This window comes from Harpia harpyja, chromosome 12 (assembly GCF_026419915.1).
Source record: "Harpia harpyja isolate bHarHar1 chromosome 12, bHarHar1 primary haplotype, whole genome shotgun sequence".
NCBI classification, from domain to species: Eukaryota; Metazoa; Chordata; class Aves; order Accipitriformes; family Accipitridae; genus Harpia; species Harpia harpyja.
Genome location: NC_068951.1, coordinates 38703650 through 38717683, shown reverse-complemented (window position 1 = coordinate 38717683; position 14034 = coordinate 38703650). Strand labels below are relative to the sequence as shown.

The 14034-nt window shown below is 37.2% G+C and overlaps 1 protein-coding gene across 1 annotated transcript in view; it reads left to right on the top strand.

The window, feature by feature from the left end:
• Positions 1-14034, top strand: part of ECT2 (epithelial cell transforming 2) — a 31241-nt gene that overhangs the window by 2626 nt on the left and 14581 nt on the right. The window contains exons 2-17 of the mRNA XM_052804483.1: positions 141-294; positions 1357-1436; positions 1538-1630; positions 2587-2769; positions 3331-3420; positions 4471-4578; positions 5170-5243; positions 5399-5529; positions 6508-6623; positions 6812-6874; positions 7264-7486; positions 9048-9184; positions 9872-9991; positions 11735-11803; positions 12785-12895; positions 13935-14031. Of these exons, the coding sequence (XP_052660443.1) occupies positions 165-294; positions 1357-1436; positions 1538-1630; positions 2587-2769; positions 3331-3420; positions 4471-4578; positions 5170-5243; positions 5399-5529; positions 6508-6623; positions 6812-6874; positions 7264-7486; positions 9048-9184; positions 9872-9991; positions 11735-11803; positions 12785-12895; positions 13935-14031 (1825 nt within the window). The 5' untranslated portion in view covers positions 141-164. The remainder of the gene's footprint in view (positions 1-140; positions 295-1356; positions 1437-1537; positions 1631-2586; positions 2770-3330; positions 3421-4470; positions 4579-5169; positions 5244-5398; positions 5530-6507; positions 6624-6811; positions 6875-7263; positions 7487-9047; positions 9185-9871; positions 9992-11734; positions 11804-12784; positions 12896-13934; positions 14032-14034) is intronic.

The following is a 14034-nucleotide window of genomic DNA, read 5'->3' as shown; positions in this document are numbered from 1 at the left end:
TCAGTGTGAGTGGGATTTTAATAAGAGTCTAAATGTTTTGTTTTCAGAAGTCTGAAGTTACTTCTGACTACCTTGGTCATAGAGCTCTTATTAATGAGCTTTTTGCAACTGTAACTTAGTTTTGCACATCTATCTTCTAGCTGTTGAAGAAACAAGACATAATCATGGCTGACAACAGTACGCTGGTGTCTGAAACCGGGAGGAGCCTTTTGGCTGATTCTTCTGTTCTTGATTCAAAAATTATAGAAACGTCCAAAGAGAATGCATTTCCTGGATCTGTTTTGGATGTTGAAGGTAATGGGAAAAGCTTATTTTAAGACTACTATGTTTTTGTAGTGACCGATTAATTTGTACGTATTTAGTAATTTTGAAAGACCAAAAGCGCTTCGCTGAACTACAGAATTGTATGTAGGGTAGCCAGTATGGTGTTTGTTTGATATCCTTTCAACAAAAGAAAGGAATTGTCTTAATTTTTAACTCATCTTGTTATAAAAATTTGGGGTTACAGCCATGAGGTCAAATACAGAAGGTTAGTCTTCTGGCTGATGTATAGAAAACTATTAGTTCCATTTGATGCCTCTTCTGTGGAATAAATCATTCCAGGTTATATTTTGACACCGGTGTTTGGAAACGACAGCTGCTCTGTTGTGTATGGGTAGACCTTAGACAGATGAATAGTCTTGAGCTTGAAATTAATTCAAGAACAAATCTTGAAATTAAAAAAAACAACAGTAGCCAAAGTCCAGTGGCAGTCTTCTGGTGCAAATGACATGGAGGCAATGCTTGTCCCTTCCTCCTAATATTTTGAAAGCTTATTAATACATGGAGAAAAAGAACAAGATATCAAACTTCAGTTCTGATCTTCCTTGGTGAAACTGAGCAGTTACTAGGAAGTAATGAGCGTTGCCAGCCAGCAACTCAGAAACTAGAAAAGATACCAGCTGTCTGTTTTCCAGCAAGTCTTGGTATCTAATTCTGCTAGAAACATTAAGTCAATAATTTTGGTGGTGTTATGTCTGTTTTTTTAAAATTTTATTTTTAATTTTTTTTTTCTTTTTCCTCTCACTGCCTCTCCTTGCATGTTCTTGCTTTGACCGTAAGGTAAGGGGGTCATGAATTGCAGGATCTTGTTTCACCATATACAAGAAAGTTTAGGCTCTGTGGTCAGTTGGGTATGCCTTAATTAAGGGACAGGCTTTTTGAGGTAACATTTATTTTCAGGCTTGTTCCTGATAAACAGGGTATCTTGAAAGGATGCAGTCTGCCTGTATTCTTCTATATGTTATTGCTTGATTTAGACCTAACGTGGATTTTTCTATTAAAATACGAATATTATCCTTGTTTCTCTATAAACAGAAGAAATGCCTCAAATAGAAACAAGAGTGGTTTTGGTTCAGGAAGCAGGGAAATGTGAGGAGCTTCTGAAAGCCTTGGAGGTATGTGGGTCTAAGATAAAACAGTCACTGGAATGAGATGGTATGCTTTTAGACTTCTAGTAACCAATTTGGTTCTGTACTAAAGTTCTCCTCTTCCGCAGACCATTAAGATAATGGAAGTACCAGTTATAAAGATAAAGGAAACTAGTCCTGGTAAATCAGAAGAAAAACTAATAAAAAGTATTATTCATATGGTATGTCATGCAATTAAGCACATGTGATTGCATGCAGCATGTTGTACTTCACTGGGACTGAAATGTGCACACGCTTTAATTTGTATTAATTGGGCATAATGGTCACAATGTATGTTAATCTTTCTGATGGTGTCACTTAGAGCTTGTCAAAATTGGCACTTTTTTACAAACACTTTCTCAAATATGGAAGTAATATCTGCAGCTCTTAATTAGTGGTGTTTTCTAACAGGGGGGTAGAAATATTGATGGAGACATTCAACTGCATGCTTGTATTGAGTTGACACAAGTTTTTGCTATGAACTGACTTTGTAATTGGTTAATTGACTTCTCTTTCAATTGAAAGCTCCATTTAAACTTAAGTGTAAGAATTGGTTCTCTGTTTCTTGATGTGAAAAACCTAGAAAATAAAATTTGGAACTAATGATTGAAATTGAAACAGACCAGATTTTTAGAACCCTTAAAAATACCAAGCAATGAACAAAATCAACTTCTGTTCTTTAGATCTTATGCAGCACGGAGCTTGCTGTTGCAAGCTGGATACCACTTTTTAGTAGTATCTGGAAGTACCTTAAGCTGTTCCGATAGTCTGAAATTTCATTTCTCTTTTGTGCTTAGTTTGGTGGTTTTGTTTTTGTTTTTTTTCTTTTTTCTATCTGTAGATGTTTCCAATACTATATTATCAGTGTGAACTGATACATAAACTACTAAAGTAACTAGAATTCTTGTTCTTCAGAAGCGGAATTGCTTGAAGACATTTTTTAGGTGCAGTTCATAGCTATTCTTATGCTAGCGAACAGTGCATCTCATTCAGCTTTCACAAATCCTAAGAGCCTGTCTCTGTTTAAATCTGAACTATACATTTTTCTAATGGTCCAAAATAAACATCAGTTGAATTTTAACTTTGGTGTAAGTACGTTGCCTGAATAATGCTTTCCCCTTCATCCCCATACATCAAGGAAATTAAAGTGCCCTACATAAAGACAGACATGATAGAAGAGCTTGGAGAATCTGATTCCCCAGAATTTGAGACTATCTTCATTGTATCAGACTTCCAAGATTCTATCTTTAACAAGCTCTGCAAAGCAGATTGCCGTGTCATTGGACCTCCAGTAGTACTGCACTGTGCACAAAAAGGAGAGGTATGTGCTTTCTGTTGAAATCAGCTGAGTAGCTCTCTGGTGCTGTGAGTTCTAAATACGAAGTGTTCAAAATAAAATCTATTTTGCTTTGTCAATCAATCGTAAATAGTCTTAGCAAGAGAATTTTAAGAAAAGCAAGTTTCTAATACCATGTTAGAATATTGCATGTAGTGAGAAAGCACAGGCAGACAGTAGTAAGGCTGCAATTACTGCAGTAGTTGTGGGAGTTGTTGACCCACTAGTTGGGATTGTGCCATTAGGAGAGGCAGCATACAAATGATGCTCCAGCAGATGCTTGATATTTCCAAAGGTTGCCACATAGAGGGGATGGATTGGGGAGGAAAAAAAGCGATGGAGCGCTACCTGTGGAATTTGGGGATTCTCTAGTTACTTTATTAGAACACTAGCAGGTCTGGAGCTGTGGTATAACTGAGTACACAGACTTGGACTAGTGTCTGATGCATTTTAATACTAGGAACAATAGTACTGTATTAAAGGTAATGATAAAACTTTAACAGAAGCAGTATGCTTTTGACTAATAAGCTTACTTCTTGCTTTCAGCCTTTACCTTTCTCCTGTCGTCCACTGTACTGTGCAAGTATGTTGAACTTGGTACTGTGCTTTACAGGATTCAGAAAGAAAGATGAATTAGTAAGACTTTTTTTTCCTTTGGATTGGTAAAACTATGTTAAGTTTATTTTCAAAATACTCTTCTATTCTGTCACTCATAGGGTTTAACCATGACCGGAGCTCGTATGGGGGGAGTGAACTGTTTGTTCTTTTGTTTTGTTGCATGTGCACAGGCAGTGATATTTGAGGATGGGAACAAAACTGTTTCCTTGTCCAAGTCATTTTGTCTGTGCTGGGTTTGGTTACTTTTTTGCTGGGTAACATTAAACAGGTCTATTTAGCAGGGCTTAAAGATTGGTAGATTGAGGCTTCAGCTAGGATGATATTTACCCAATAGTGTCCACGTATTTGTACAGGTAGTAGTGTGGTCAAATAAAGCTTTGTAGTCCTGTTCAGAGCATTTGCAGACATGTTACCTTGCTGCCATGCTATTTTGCTATCATGCTATCAGGACTTTGGTCTTGACGTATCGAGGTATGAAGTGGTTTGATACTCTAGCACTTTGCTTTTCCATTCCAGTGATGCAGTTGGCACCTAATTTCCCTGTTGGACACCTGGGAATCAACAATATGGCTCCACATCTTCATCTGGGAAAAAAACCAAATCCCAAACAAAAGCCTTTGCCCAGTGTTAGGTATAATTAGGTCTGATCTGCTAGATTCAAACTGAACAAATGGCAATTTTATGTAAATTCTGGCAATTGCCCCTTCAGGTAGAATTGACTAAATCAATGAGGAAACCATGCTTCAAATCTATTGTGTGTGAAAAGTTGAAGGCATTGTGTATGATTACGACGAGTACTGGTGCCTTGGGTAGTCTTCCTCAAGCTACATAGCAAGGCTGTATTAAATGTTAAGAAAAAAAAAGTTAATAGTTCTTTTGCTCTGTCAGCTATATCTTCTCCTGTAGATGTGAACAAGTTGTTTTAAGAACAAATCGGAGCATTTCTATTCCTAGACATTTAATGTAGCCTCCTGTAGCTTGCTGTGTAAACTATTTTTGTACCGCTCTCACTCTGCACTGTACGCTTCAAAAGATATACTGAAAACTTATTTCATCTTTATTTTTCAGGTTAAGCTAGTGACCTTGGTCCATCATATGGGTGGAATTATTCGAAGGGACTTTAGCTCAAAAGTTACACATCTGGTGGCAAACTCAACGCATGGAGACAAATTCAGAGTATGTAAGCTTGAGCTGGTACTTCATGGAAACTTTAAGAATTTGGCTCTTGTAGACTAAGTCTGTAAATTATACTTCAGCTTGTAAGTTGCTGCATTTTTTCCTGTACTAACAACAATGACTTGTAATGGTGAATTCATCTCTGGTGTTGACCTTTGACATGTTTTTGTCTGTTAGAGATCTGAATAATATAAATTGCCTGAATGCAGAGATTTTGAAATAGACTAGTAAATAACAAGAACCAAAATGTTTCTTAAGTACTGATGTTATCAGTACTTAAGACACTTAAGCCATTCATGTACTGATACTATTTGTACTTAAGATGTTGATGAACAATTGTTCTTCAATGAACAAGTGTTTATGTATCAACATACCTGCTTTTTCTGTCCCTCCAAACCATAAACTTGGAGGTAACTTGCAAAAAACTTTAGTACTCAATTTGTGTGCGTCTTCTTTCAAAAATTATTTTTAACTTGCTATGTATAAGCGTTCAAATCATCCCTTATGTATAAATATATGCATATATTGGCATGGGAAAGACTTAAATGGAAATACTTACTTGGTACAACCTGTGCTTTTCCTGTTTTGTAGATTGCTGTAAGTCTTGGTACTCCTATTGTGAAAGCTGAGTGGATTTATAAGGCTTGGGAGAAAAGGAATGAAATGTAAGTGTTTGTTTTCCTTCAGCCTTAATGTTGCATCCTGTTCACCTGTAGTGTTGTGAGCTTTTGTTTAAATAGTGATGTAGCACTGATTTAGTGACCTTTTTGTGCATCTCTGTTTTTTTTTTGTTTTTTTTTTCTTTTTTTTTTTCTTTCAGTGATTTCTGTGCAGCCGATGATGACTTCAGAAATCAGTTCAAGGTTCTTCCTTTCCAGGATTGCATGTTAAGTTTCCTTGGATTCTCTGATGATGAGAAAGCTAACATGGAAGAAATGACAGAAATGCAAGGTTATTGTTTATGAAGGTTGACCTGTGGAAAGAATGGGGTTTATAGCTGATAAATACTTCAGTGAAGCTGAAATGCTGGATCATGAATACTCTTCAACTTGTAGAGCTATAAATTGATTTTTAGGTGTCGTGTGTGTGTAAGTTCTGGTAGCTGTTGAAGACTTCAAACTTCCTAGGCTGATTGAAACTAGACAATTTAAAAAGAAGTAATTATAGGATGCTTGAAGATATCCTGGAGAACTTGCTACGTAATGTGTATATTCTGCGTCAGTTTTCATAATCGCTTTTGTGGTATGCATCTTTACATAGTTCATGGAAAGCATCTACAACTTTGATAGGCAACATCACTGGTAAAACACTTGATTGGAAGTGTTCCATTTTTTGATAGTGTAGTACAAGATTAATAATCACATTGACACTAATGATGGAACAGATAACTTAAAAGTCTCCAGCCTTGTATTGCTAGTTGCATGTAACAGAACTGTAGAGATGGGAATGGGGCAAACTGGTAGGCTTTGTCAAAGGAGATGAAAGTTGGCTGGGTTTGCTTTTTTTTTCTTTTCCTTTCCCATCACCTGTTTGCCTAAAGCTACTTATAATATTGTGACATGCACAGGTTCTAGCTTGTGGTTGTCTTTAGGGTAAGTATTCCTGGCTTGCTCAAGAAACAAGAAAAGCTTTCCAGAAGATTATTGCATTTATTGCAAGACAGGTTTAAGCACCCTCTGAACTCCATGCGCTCTTGACTTTTCAATGTGTACTTTGCTACTGCGTGCTACATCCTATTTCCTAAAAGCTGTCCACTGCTGATTATATCCAGGGTGTTATGTAAGCCCAACAACTGATCAGCTCACCGAATAGTTCATCTCTCTTTGGCTCTTCTTTCATTAATGATAGGTGCCACAGAACTATCAAACGAGCTACTAATTTCTAACAGTAATATTCTTCAGTCTTGCTAACTTGCCCTTTTTTATCTAGGAGGACATTATTTACCAGTTGGTGACGAAAGGTGTACGCACTTGGTGGTTGAAGAAAGTACAGTAAAAGATCTTCCATTTGAACCTTTAAAAAAACTTTATGTCGTAAAGCAAGAGGTTAGTGCTGACAAATTTTTGAAAGAATATTGCTATGTAATACTCAGTATGTGAGAGATTTTTTCCCCCAAATAAACCACATGTTTGCATTTAGTATGCAAACTGCTTTACTATTATATGTATTATTTTGAATATTTTTAACTTTGGGTGAAGCACTGTAATGTGGTGTTTTTTCTTTTTTCCTTTAGTGGTTCTGGGGAAGCATTCAAATGGATGCCAGAGCTGGAGAGTCCATGTATTTATTTGAGAAGGTATGTTGAACTCTCTCACATAATGTGTAGCATGTATTTGGTGGTAGAATTAGCATGCACAATAGTATGTGTGGGGCCAGAGATAAAATGTTTTGAAGTAGCATTTAAGTTCCAGTTAATCCATTATAAATTTTATACATAGAATACTAATTTGGAAGAAACTTTTTTTTCTGCTTCCCAAAGGTTGAACTTATTTTTAGTCAAACAAAATACTAATGTGGTTTCCAGTTTCCAGGAAAAAAAACCAAAGGGGGGCTTTGCCCATTTTCCCTTAGCTTCCCTAAGAAGACTGGTGTTGTGAGCTGGTCTCTACAATTAACTTACCTTTGCACTGACTTGAGCTGGACCCAGTGGGTAAAAACACTAAACTAAACCTTCTTTTACTACAGTCGGAGAGTCCTGGCCTCAAGAAGTCAGTGTCATTACTTTCTCTGAACACTCCAAACAGCAATCGCAAAAGACGCCGTTTGAAAGAGACTCTTGCACAACTGACCAGAGAAACAGACATGTCGCCATTCCCTCCTCGGAAGAGGCCATCAGCTGAACATTCGCTTTCTATTGGGTCCTTGCTGGATATTTCTAACACTCCAGAGTCGAGCACTACCAGTGGAGGTAGAGCTAAAAACTTTCATCCAGACACACTTGCAATGTTTAAGAGCTCTCTGCATACAAGTGCTAACAGTAGTGGTAGGGAAGTCTTGCAGGTTTTGCTACAGATCTGCTAAGTTATTCCAGGCTTTTGCCTTTTCGAAGTGTGCAGAAAGCAGAATTGGAGTGAAGAGTTCAGACAGAGGCCAGGCTGCCTCTTGTCATCACAGTAAGCATATTCATATCTGAAGGAAAAGATACAGAGTTGATAAATATGAAATACAGTATGGTGTCACTCTAAAATGCTTCAAACACTGTGCTGAAAATCTGCAGCAAAAAAGAAACGTAGTTAACAGTAAATCATCTAAAAACCTCTCCGGTAAGATACTTGGAGAAAGGAGGATAAAGGTTCTTTCCTAAAGGAATTAAAGGGAAAACTCCTGCAAAGCCCACTCCCGGGTCTTTTAAATGTTCTGTTGAGGTAGCACTGTTTGTGCCAGCAAACTGTTGTGTCTAAAACTTCACAGGAATATAAATCGCCACCTGGTTTTGATGAGTTAACTAGCAAAGAGCTTTTAATATCTCTGCACATGGCTCTTGTGGAAGAGCAGGAACTGCAAAATTTTGGATAAGTCAAAAGCTAATACCCAAGGCTTAAAAAAAAAAAAAAAAAAAAGCCCCAGTTCCATTATATAGAGGAGGTAACTGCAGTTACTACTGCTTTAAAAAGGCCCATATATATACAAGTCAAATAAGAAATCTCAGTGAGGCACAACCTGAAAGTGATAATTCAGAAGGAATACAGGAAAAATCTGCTTAGTCTCAAAGACCAACTTTCTTAGATTGTGCTAGCACTCTTGTAACCCCTGGGATGAAATTTTCTTCTAATCAACATCAGCAGACAGTTTCAGAAAAAGTGCTATTTTGAAAACAACAGGTAAGGTACTTATTTCATAGTAACTGTGACAGTAATGAACTTTGACATCAGAATGAGTGAGTACAGGTCTCTGAGGTCCAATACATGAGCAAGTATTTAAAACTAATGGACTGTTCCAGATCCACCTTGGCTTTAGCTTTAAGAGAAATTACTTCTTTGTGTCTTCCCCCCAGGATGAAATATAAGTGTTGCATGCAAGGACTGATTTTAATAAATGGTTTTGAGCTACATACCTAATGCAAGTTTGGTAAGCAGCTGAAACGTAATTGTTTACATAGCAAAGTGAAAATAGAAAAGTATTTTTGTACATAGTATATGTATAAATAATCTTAGGCACCTAATCTTCACTTCCTACTAAACATAGTAGGGTTAAGTCATTGACCTGCCCATGAATGGCTTATTAGTTTCAGACTAATTCTGAGGAATAATATATTACTGTTGTTCTATAATTAAGCTGTAATAAAGCAAGCCATTTTCTAGAAAGAGCTTGGGTAACTATAGAATAACCTACAGAATAGCCTTTTAAAAAAAAAAAACAACTATCTTTCCTTAAAAATTCTGAAGGTTGGTTTTTTTTTCCTGTCTTTGAGGGTGAGCTTTTCTATTGTGATAAAGCTCTATTTTCTTTTGGGAATATCTCTTCATCAGAAACACCAAAACCCTGTGCAAGGCCTTCCAAAAACTCAACTCCTCTTCCACTGAAGCAGTCTGCAAGATGGCAGGTTGCAAAGGAGTTGTATCAGACAGAGAGTAACTACGTTGATATTCTAACGACAATCATTCAGGTAAGCTGGTTTTAAAGCAATTGTAGGTCAACTGTAATAAGACATCTAGTGTTTACATCAATGATTATTTTCAGCCTGTGATCTGCAGGCTTTTGAGGGCTTGGGTGCATCAAAGGTTTGTAAAAAGATGACAATGTAAACAGTCTCATGTAATTTTACTGACATAAAAATGTTTAGTATCTGTTAATAATAAAGGTTGGAAAATACCATTTCTAATCTGGGATCTGCAGTGGAATTGCAGTTTGTATGGAAATTCCAAGCTTCAGGAAAATAGGATCTTCATGACTTGGATTTTTAAGATATTAGTGAATAGAGAGACATGGCAGGGGAAAAAAACCTTGTTTTAATTATTCCAAGAAGAGCAGAATAGCAAACAGCTTACAGGAAGAGTGCAATTTCTAGAAAGTCTGTTTCCATTGCAGCTGATAATCTACTTAAAGCATGAGCTAAGATGTGTGTGAGGAGAAAGGTAGATGAAAGAGGGTTATACTGTAGTGATGTATCAAACTCCGTGTTTGTATCTTAAAATGACTCTGTTGTAACTCACTCTTGCTAAATGGGAGTATCTCAAGATTGTGACTGCACCAAAGTATGATCTGGAAGGAAAACACTGTTGCTTTTGTAACTATTTCTAACACAATGTGTGGTGGTTGGGAGGATGTTAACTTTTTTTGTCTAATTCATCAGTTATTTCAAGTTCCGTTGGAGAAGGAAGGACAACTTGGAGGACCAATCCTTGCACAGGAAGAGATTAAGACCATATTTGGCAGCATTCCAGATATTCTTGATGTGCATACTAAAATCAAGGCAAGCTGCAACTTCGCCCCTGCAGGGGAAGCTTTGATACAGACTTTGAATCTTTTCTGCATGCTTTAAGTTCTATCTGCGGGATAGGTGTAGAGTCATCCTGGTGCTGTTACATACTGTTCAACCTGTGGAATTATGTGCAAATCAAAAGTATGCTTTAAGATTTAACGCTTATTTATAAATATCTGAGATCTGAGTATTGTGCATGTAACTAATATTGTCATTCATGAGCTGGCTTCTCCTTTTCATATTTTAATACCACTTCCTGTAGGAGGTTTTCTGTAACTGATACAAAACTGGTCAAAAGGGCCAGTGGTATCAAATGGTAGTCCAACTCTCACAAGTGCTTATAAAATACATGTTTCTATTAAAGCAGTAAGCAAGGGCTCTTGGAAGGATAGCTAAAGCTATGGAATTAAAAAAAAAAAACAAAACCCAAAACAAACCAAAACCCAACAAAACAAAAAAATAAATCACCCCTGGTGTTTTCCTGGGCTATAGACATGTTCATATAAGGAGACTTCTACCATTCAGTAGGAAAAACTAATCCCTTCTTAAATGGCTTTGAACCAATTGTCAGAAACTACCAGCTCATAAATCGGGCTTGCACTTCAGCCTCTGAAGCAGTTGACCTGGTACTGAGGCCTAATAACAATTGATTAGAATTCCCTGTGAGATTTGCTTTCTTTATTTTATATTTTTATCTGGATTGCAAGCACTCTCTGAAGCCATCTCTGGGTCTCACAATAGACTATGATGCAAGTCTTCCTCAAATATGAAGTCATAAAATCTTCAAATAATGGCATATGTATGTTGCTGTCTGCATTTCATGGTAGGCTTTTAAAATAGTGGGACTTGCAGACTGCCTGTAACTCTGGTTTGGGTTTTTTGTTGTGTTTTTTTGTTGTCGTTGGGTTTTTTGTTTGTTCTGGGACTTTTTTTTTCCCAACCATTGGGATCCAGTCCAGCTAATGACGATAGATATTGATATGCGCCCACTGAGACCGAGATGAAAGTAAAGCGTGTGTGTCCATGTGTCAAGTAGGATTCACCTGCAGCATGCAGTGTAGACAAAGTTGCTTAAGCGTAGTGGTTGTGTTTTCCTTCGTCTTCGGTGTAATAAAGAGAAGTGGCATCAACAAACCAATATTAATGGTGAATCCTTTTCACTTAAGGTGAATCATGAACCTTCAGCTGTGCCCTCCTGTCCCTGTTATTAGCTGACAGTGAATAAGCTTGATCCTTCTCAAGCTGATACAGGCTTAACAGCTTGCTCGCACTTTCCTTGACACCCTGGTGCAGCAAGTGAGGGAAATCTATGCTAGTTCTATTTCAATCCTATCTTATGGACTTAAGAGTCTTATATTAGCAGTTCACTCTTAATTAGAATTGGCTCAACTGTCTTCTGCGTATGCTTTTTAAATAATCATTTGGGAAATGTTCTGTAGTGTATTGGACACAGCCATGTCATCTTGTTGCAGAGTTGGCTAGTGCTGATACACTGCTAGGCTCTGCTTGCATTGATTCAAAACTATATTCAGTAAGCCAGAGGTCTTGCTTTCAGCTCTCAGTAGATTGAAGGCGTTTATTGTGAAATTGTACAGCTTTTAGGATTGCCTGTTTTGTCAGCATGGAAACACACAGCTAATTATATGTGTTTGGCAGAACACTGATCCTATCTTAAGCTTTATGCAGTTCATTTTCATCTTATTTTCTTCCCCTCCATCCCTGCATGTATTCTAGGAAGACCTTGAAGATCTTATGATGAATTGGACTGAAAGTAGAAGTATTGGTGATATCATTCTTAAATATGTAAGTTTCTATTTCTTTTTTATGCATTAGAGCTATTATGAGCTATTACCTCACCTTACAAATAATCCATTTGTAGGAGCTAGCACACACAAGAGAAGCACTACTGAGCGAGAAAGAACACTAACTTGTATTTTCTGTTTAGACTTCTAGGTTGAGTTAGATGATGTACTTCTTATAGGTAATCCATGTCAAGTTTAAGTGTATGTGTCTCTCCACTTGAACGAGAGGGTAAAACTGCAGATAGATACAGTTTGAGAACCGTAATTTGCAAAACTACAGACATGCTTTTTACTTGGACATTAGAAGGGGCTCTTCCTGTAACCTTAGCTATCTGCTGCCTCTGATCAATAGTAAATAACTAAGAAAATAACTTTTCACGGAAATTTCTTGTGTTCTTCCTTCAAGACTTGAGATGTGTAAGTGAATAAGGACTTGTTGTTTTCCTAAGTACAGAATGTGCAGAACAGGAAAGCTAGGTCTGGGACTGCAATGCATTTTAAGATAAGTAGTCTGCTAGGTATCTTGTGCTTTTGCTGACCTGATCATTTTGAGGCAAATCGTGTTTGGTGTTCAAAAGTTTTCAGTCTAAGGTATTGCTTCTTGTGGTTTGGTGTCTTTTAAAGGTGATAGCAGTAACTGGAGAAAATACTGGTCTGAAATTTCAAAAATTCTCACCAAAAGCATCCTGCTAGGTGAGAATCTGCCTTCTACTTGAGCTACTCAGCAGCTTCTAAGATTGGCACATGTGTACTTGATGTTTCTGAGAGCAGTCTGCATTTAATCAGCAGCATAGAATCTTGGGCATCTGGCATGCAAAAATGTCTTAACTTGTTCTGTGAACACACATGGGTTTACAACACTTTTTTTATTATTATTTATTGAAATGTGCCTTTGAGCAGCTTTGTGCGGCTCAGGGCATATGAACATATGTACAATGCTACATAATATGTAAAGCAGAGACATAACAGTTGTTTCTTTCAGTCAAAAGACTTGTTGAAAACTTACCCTCCATTTGTGAATTTCTTCGAAATGAGCAAGGAGACTATTACTCGATGTGAAAAACAGAAGCCAAGGTTTCATGCCTTCCTAAAGGTAAGTGTCTGCAGAACTAAGTTTTTGAGTAGAACATGGAGACCATTACAAAGTAAACTACTTAATGCAGTAGATGTAAGAATGTGGAATTTTGGAAGCTTGGAGGAATGTGAACATCTCTTGGTGAGACAGAAATAGGAAGGATTTGAACTTCAATCCCTCGAGCTCCTTGTAAGACTCTTTCATAAGAAGTCCAAGTTCCTCCTCTGTTACACAACTTTCAAGGTAGTTTAATTATATGCATTTGTTGCTGGAAAAAGTGCATTCTGATTACTTTCTCCCAAATAGGTGTCTTCTCTTTTCTGTAAAGATAACTAGAGCTACTGCTTTTTATTGGTCCCCCTCCCTGTGTTTAAGAGACTTGTATTTCTGAAATAGCTTTTAACTCACTTTCAGCAGCTGTGAAGTTCCAGGGAGGTAGAATCTCTTAACATTCTTGTGACTAATGAATAGGAGCATAACAGTGGAGTTCTAACAGGAAGATGGTCTTCAAAGAAAGAGTTATCTGAAGATGAGTCTTAAGACTCTTGAGCTCTTCAGATAAAGGTATATAGTTGATTATTAATGCAGTGTAGCTTTAAGTCCTCTTCTGTACCCAACAAGTGTCTCTCAAATAGTGGAGTAATCAAATGACAGATTTCAGCTCATGTTTTCTGAGGTACCAGGAATTATATTCAAGTATTGATATCTAAAAGATGGGGAAATGAATAAGAGAATAGGCCGTCCCCTGTCCCACTCCACATTAGCGTTAGCGTCTGAAACAAGGACTGAGGGGTTGATAATATGAACAATTTAAAACTAGAAATTCTGTTAACATGAATCATGTGATAAATACTGCGCAGATTTGAATATAATGTGTTTTTAACATGGTCTGTTAATGACTGAGTATCTGTGGTAAACAATTCTCAAACTTTTACTGTGATGCTAGTTTCAAGGAAGACAATCTTTCTCCTAGTTTGTGATTTTTGGGTTTTTGTGTGTGTGTGTGGGAAAAAAAAAAAAAAAAAATTACTTCCTTTCTCCCCTTTCTTTTCCCCAGATAAACCAAGCTAAACCTGAATGTGGCCGCCAAAGCCTAGCTGAACTCCTTATCCGTCCTGTTCAAAGGCTGCCTAGTGTTGCTCTACTGCTAAATGGTA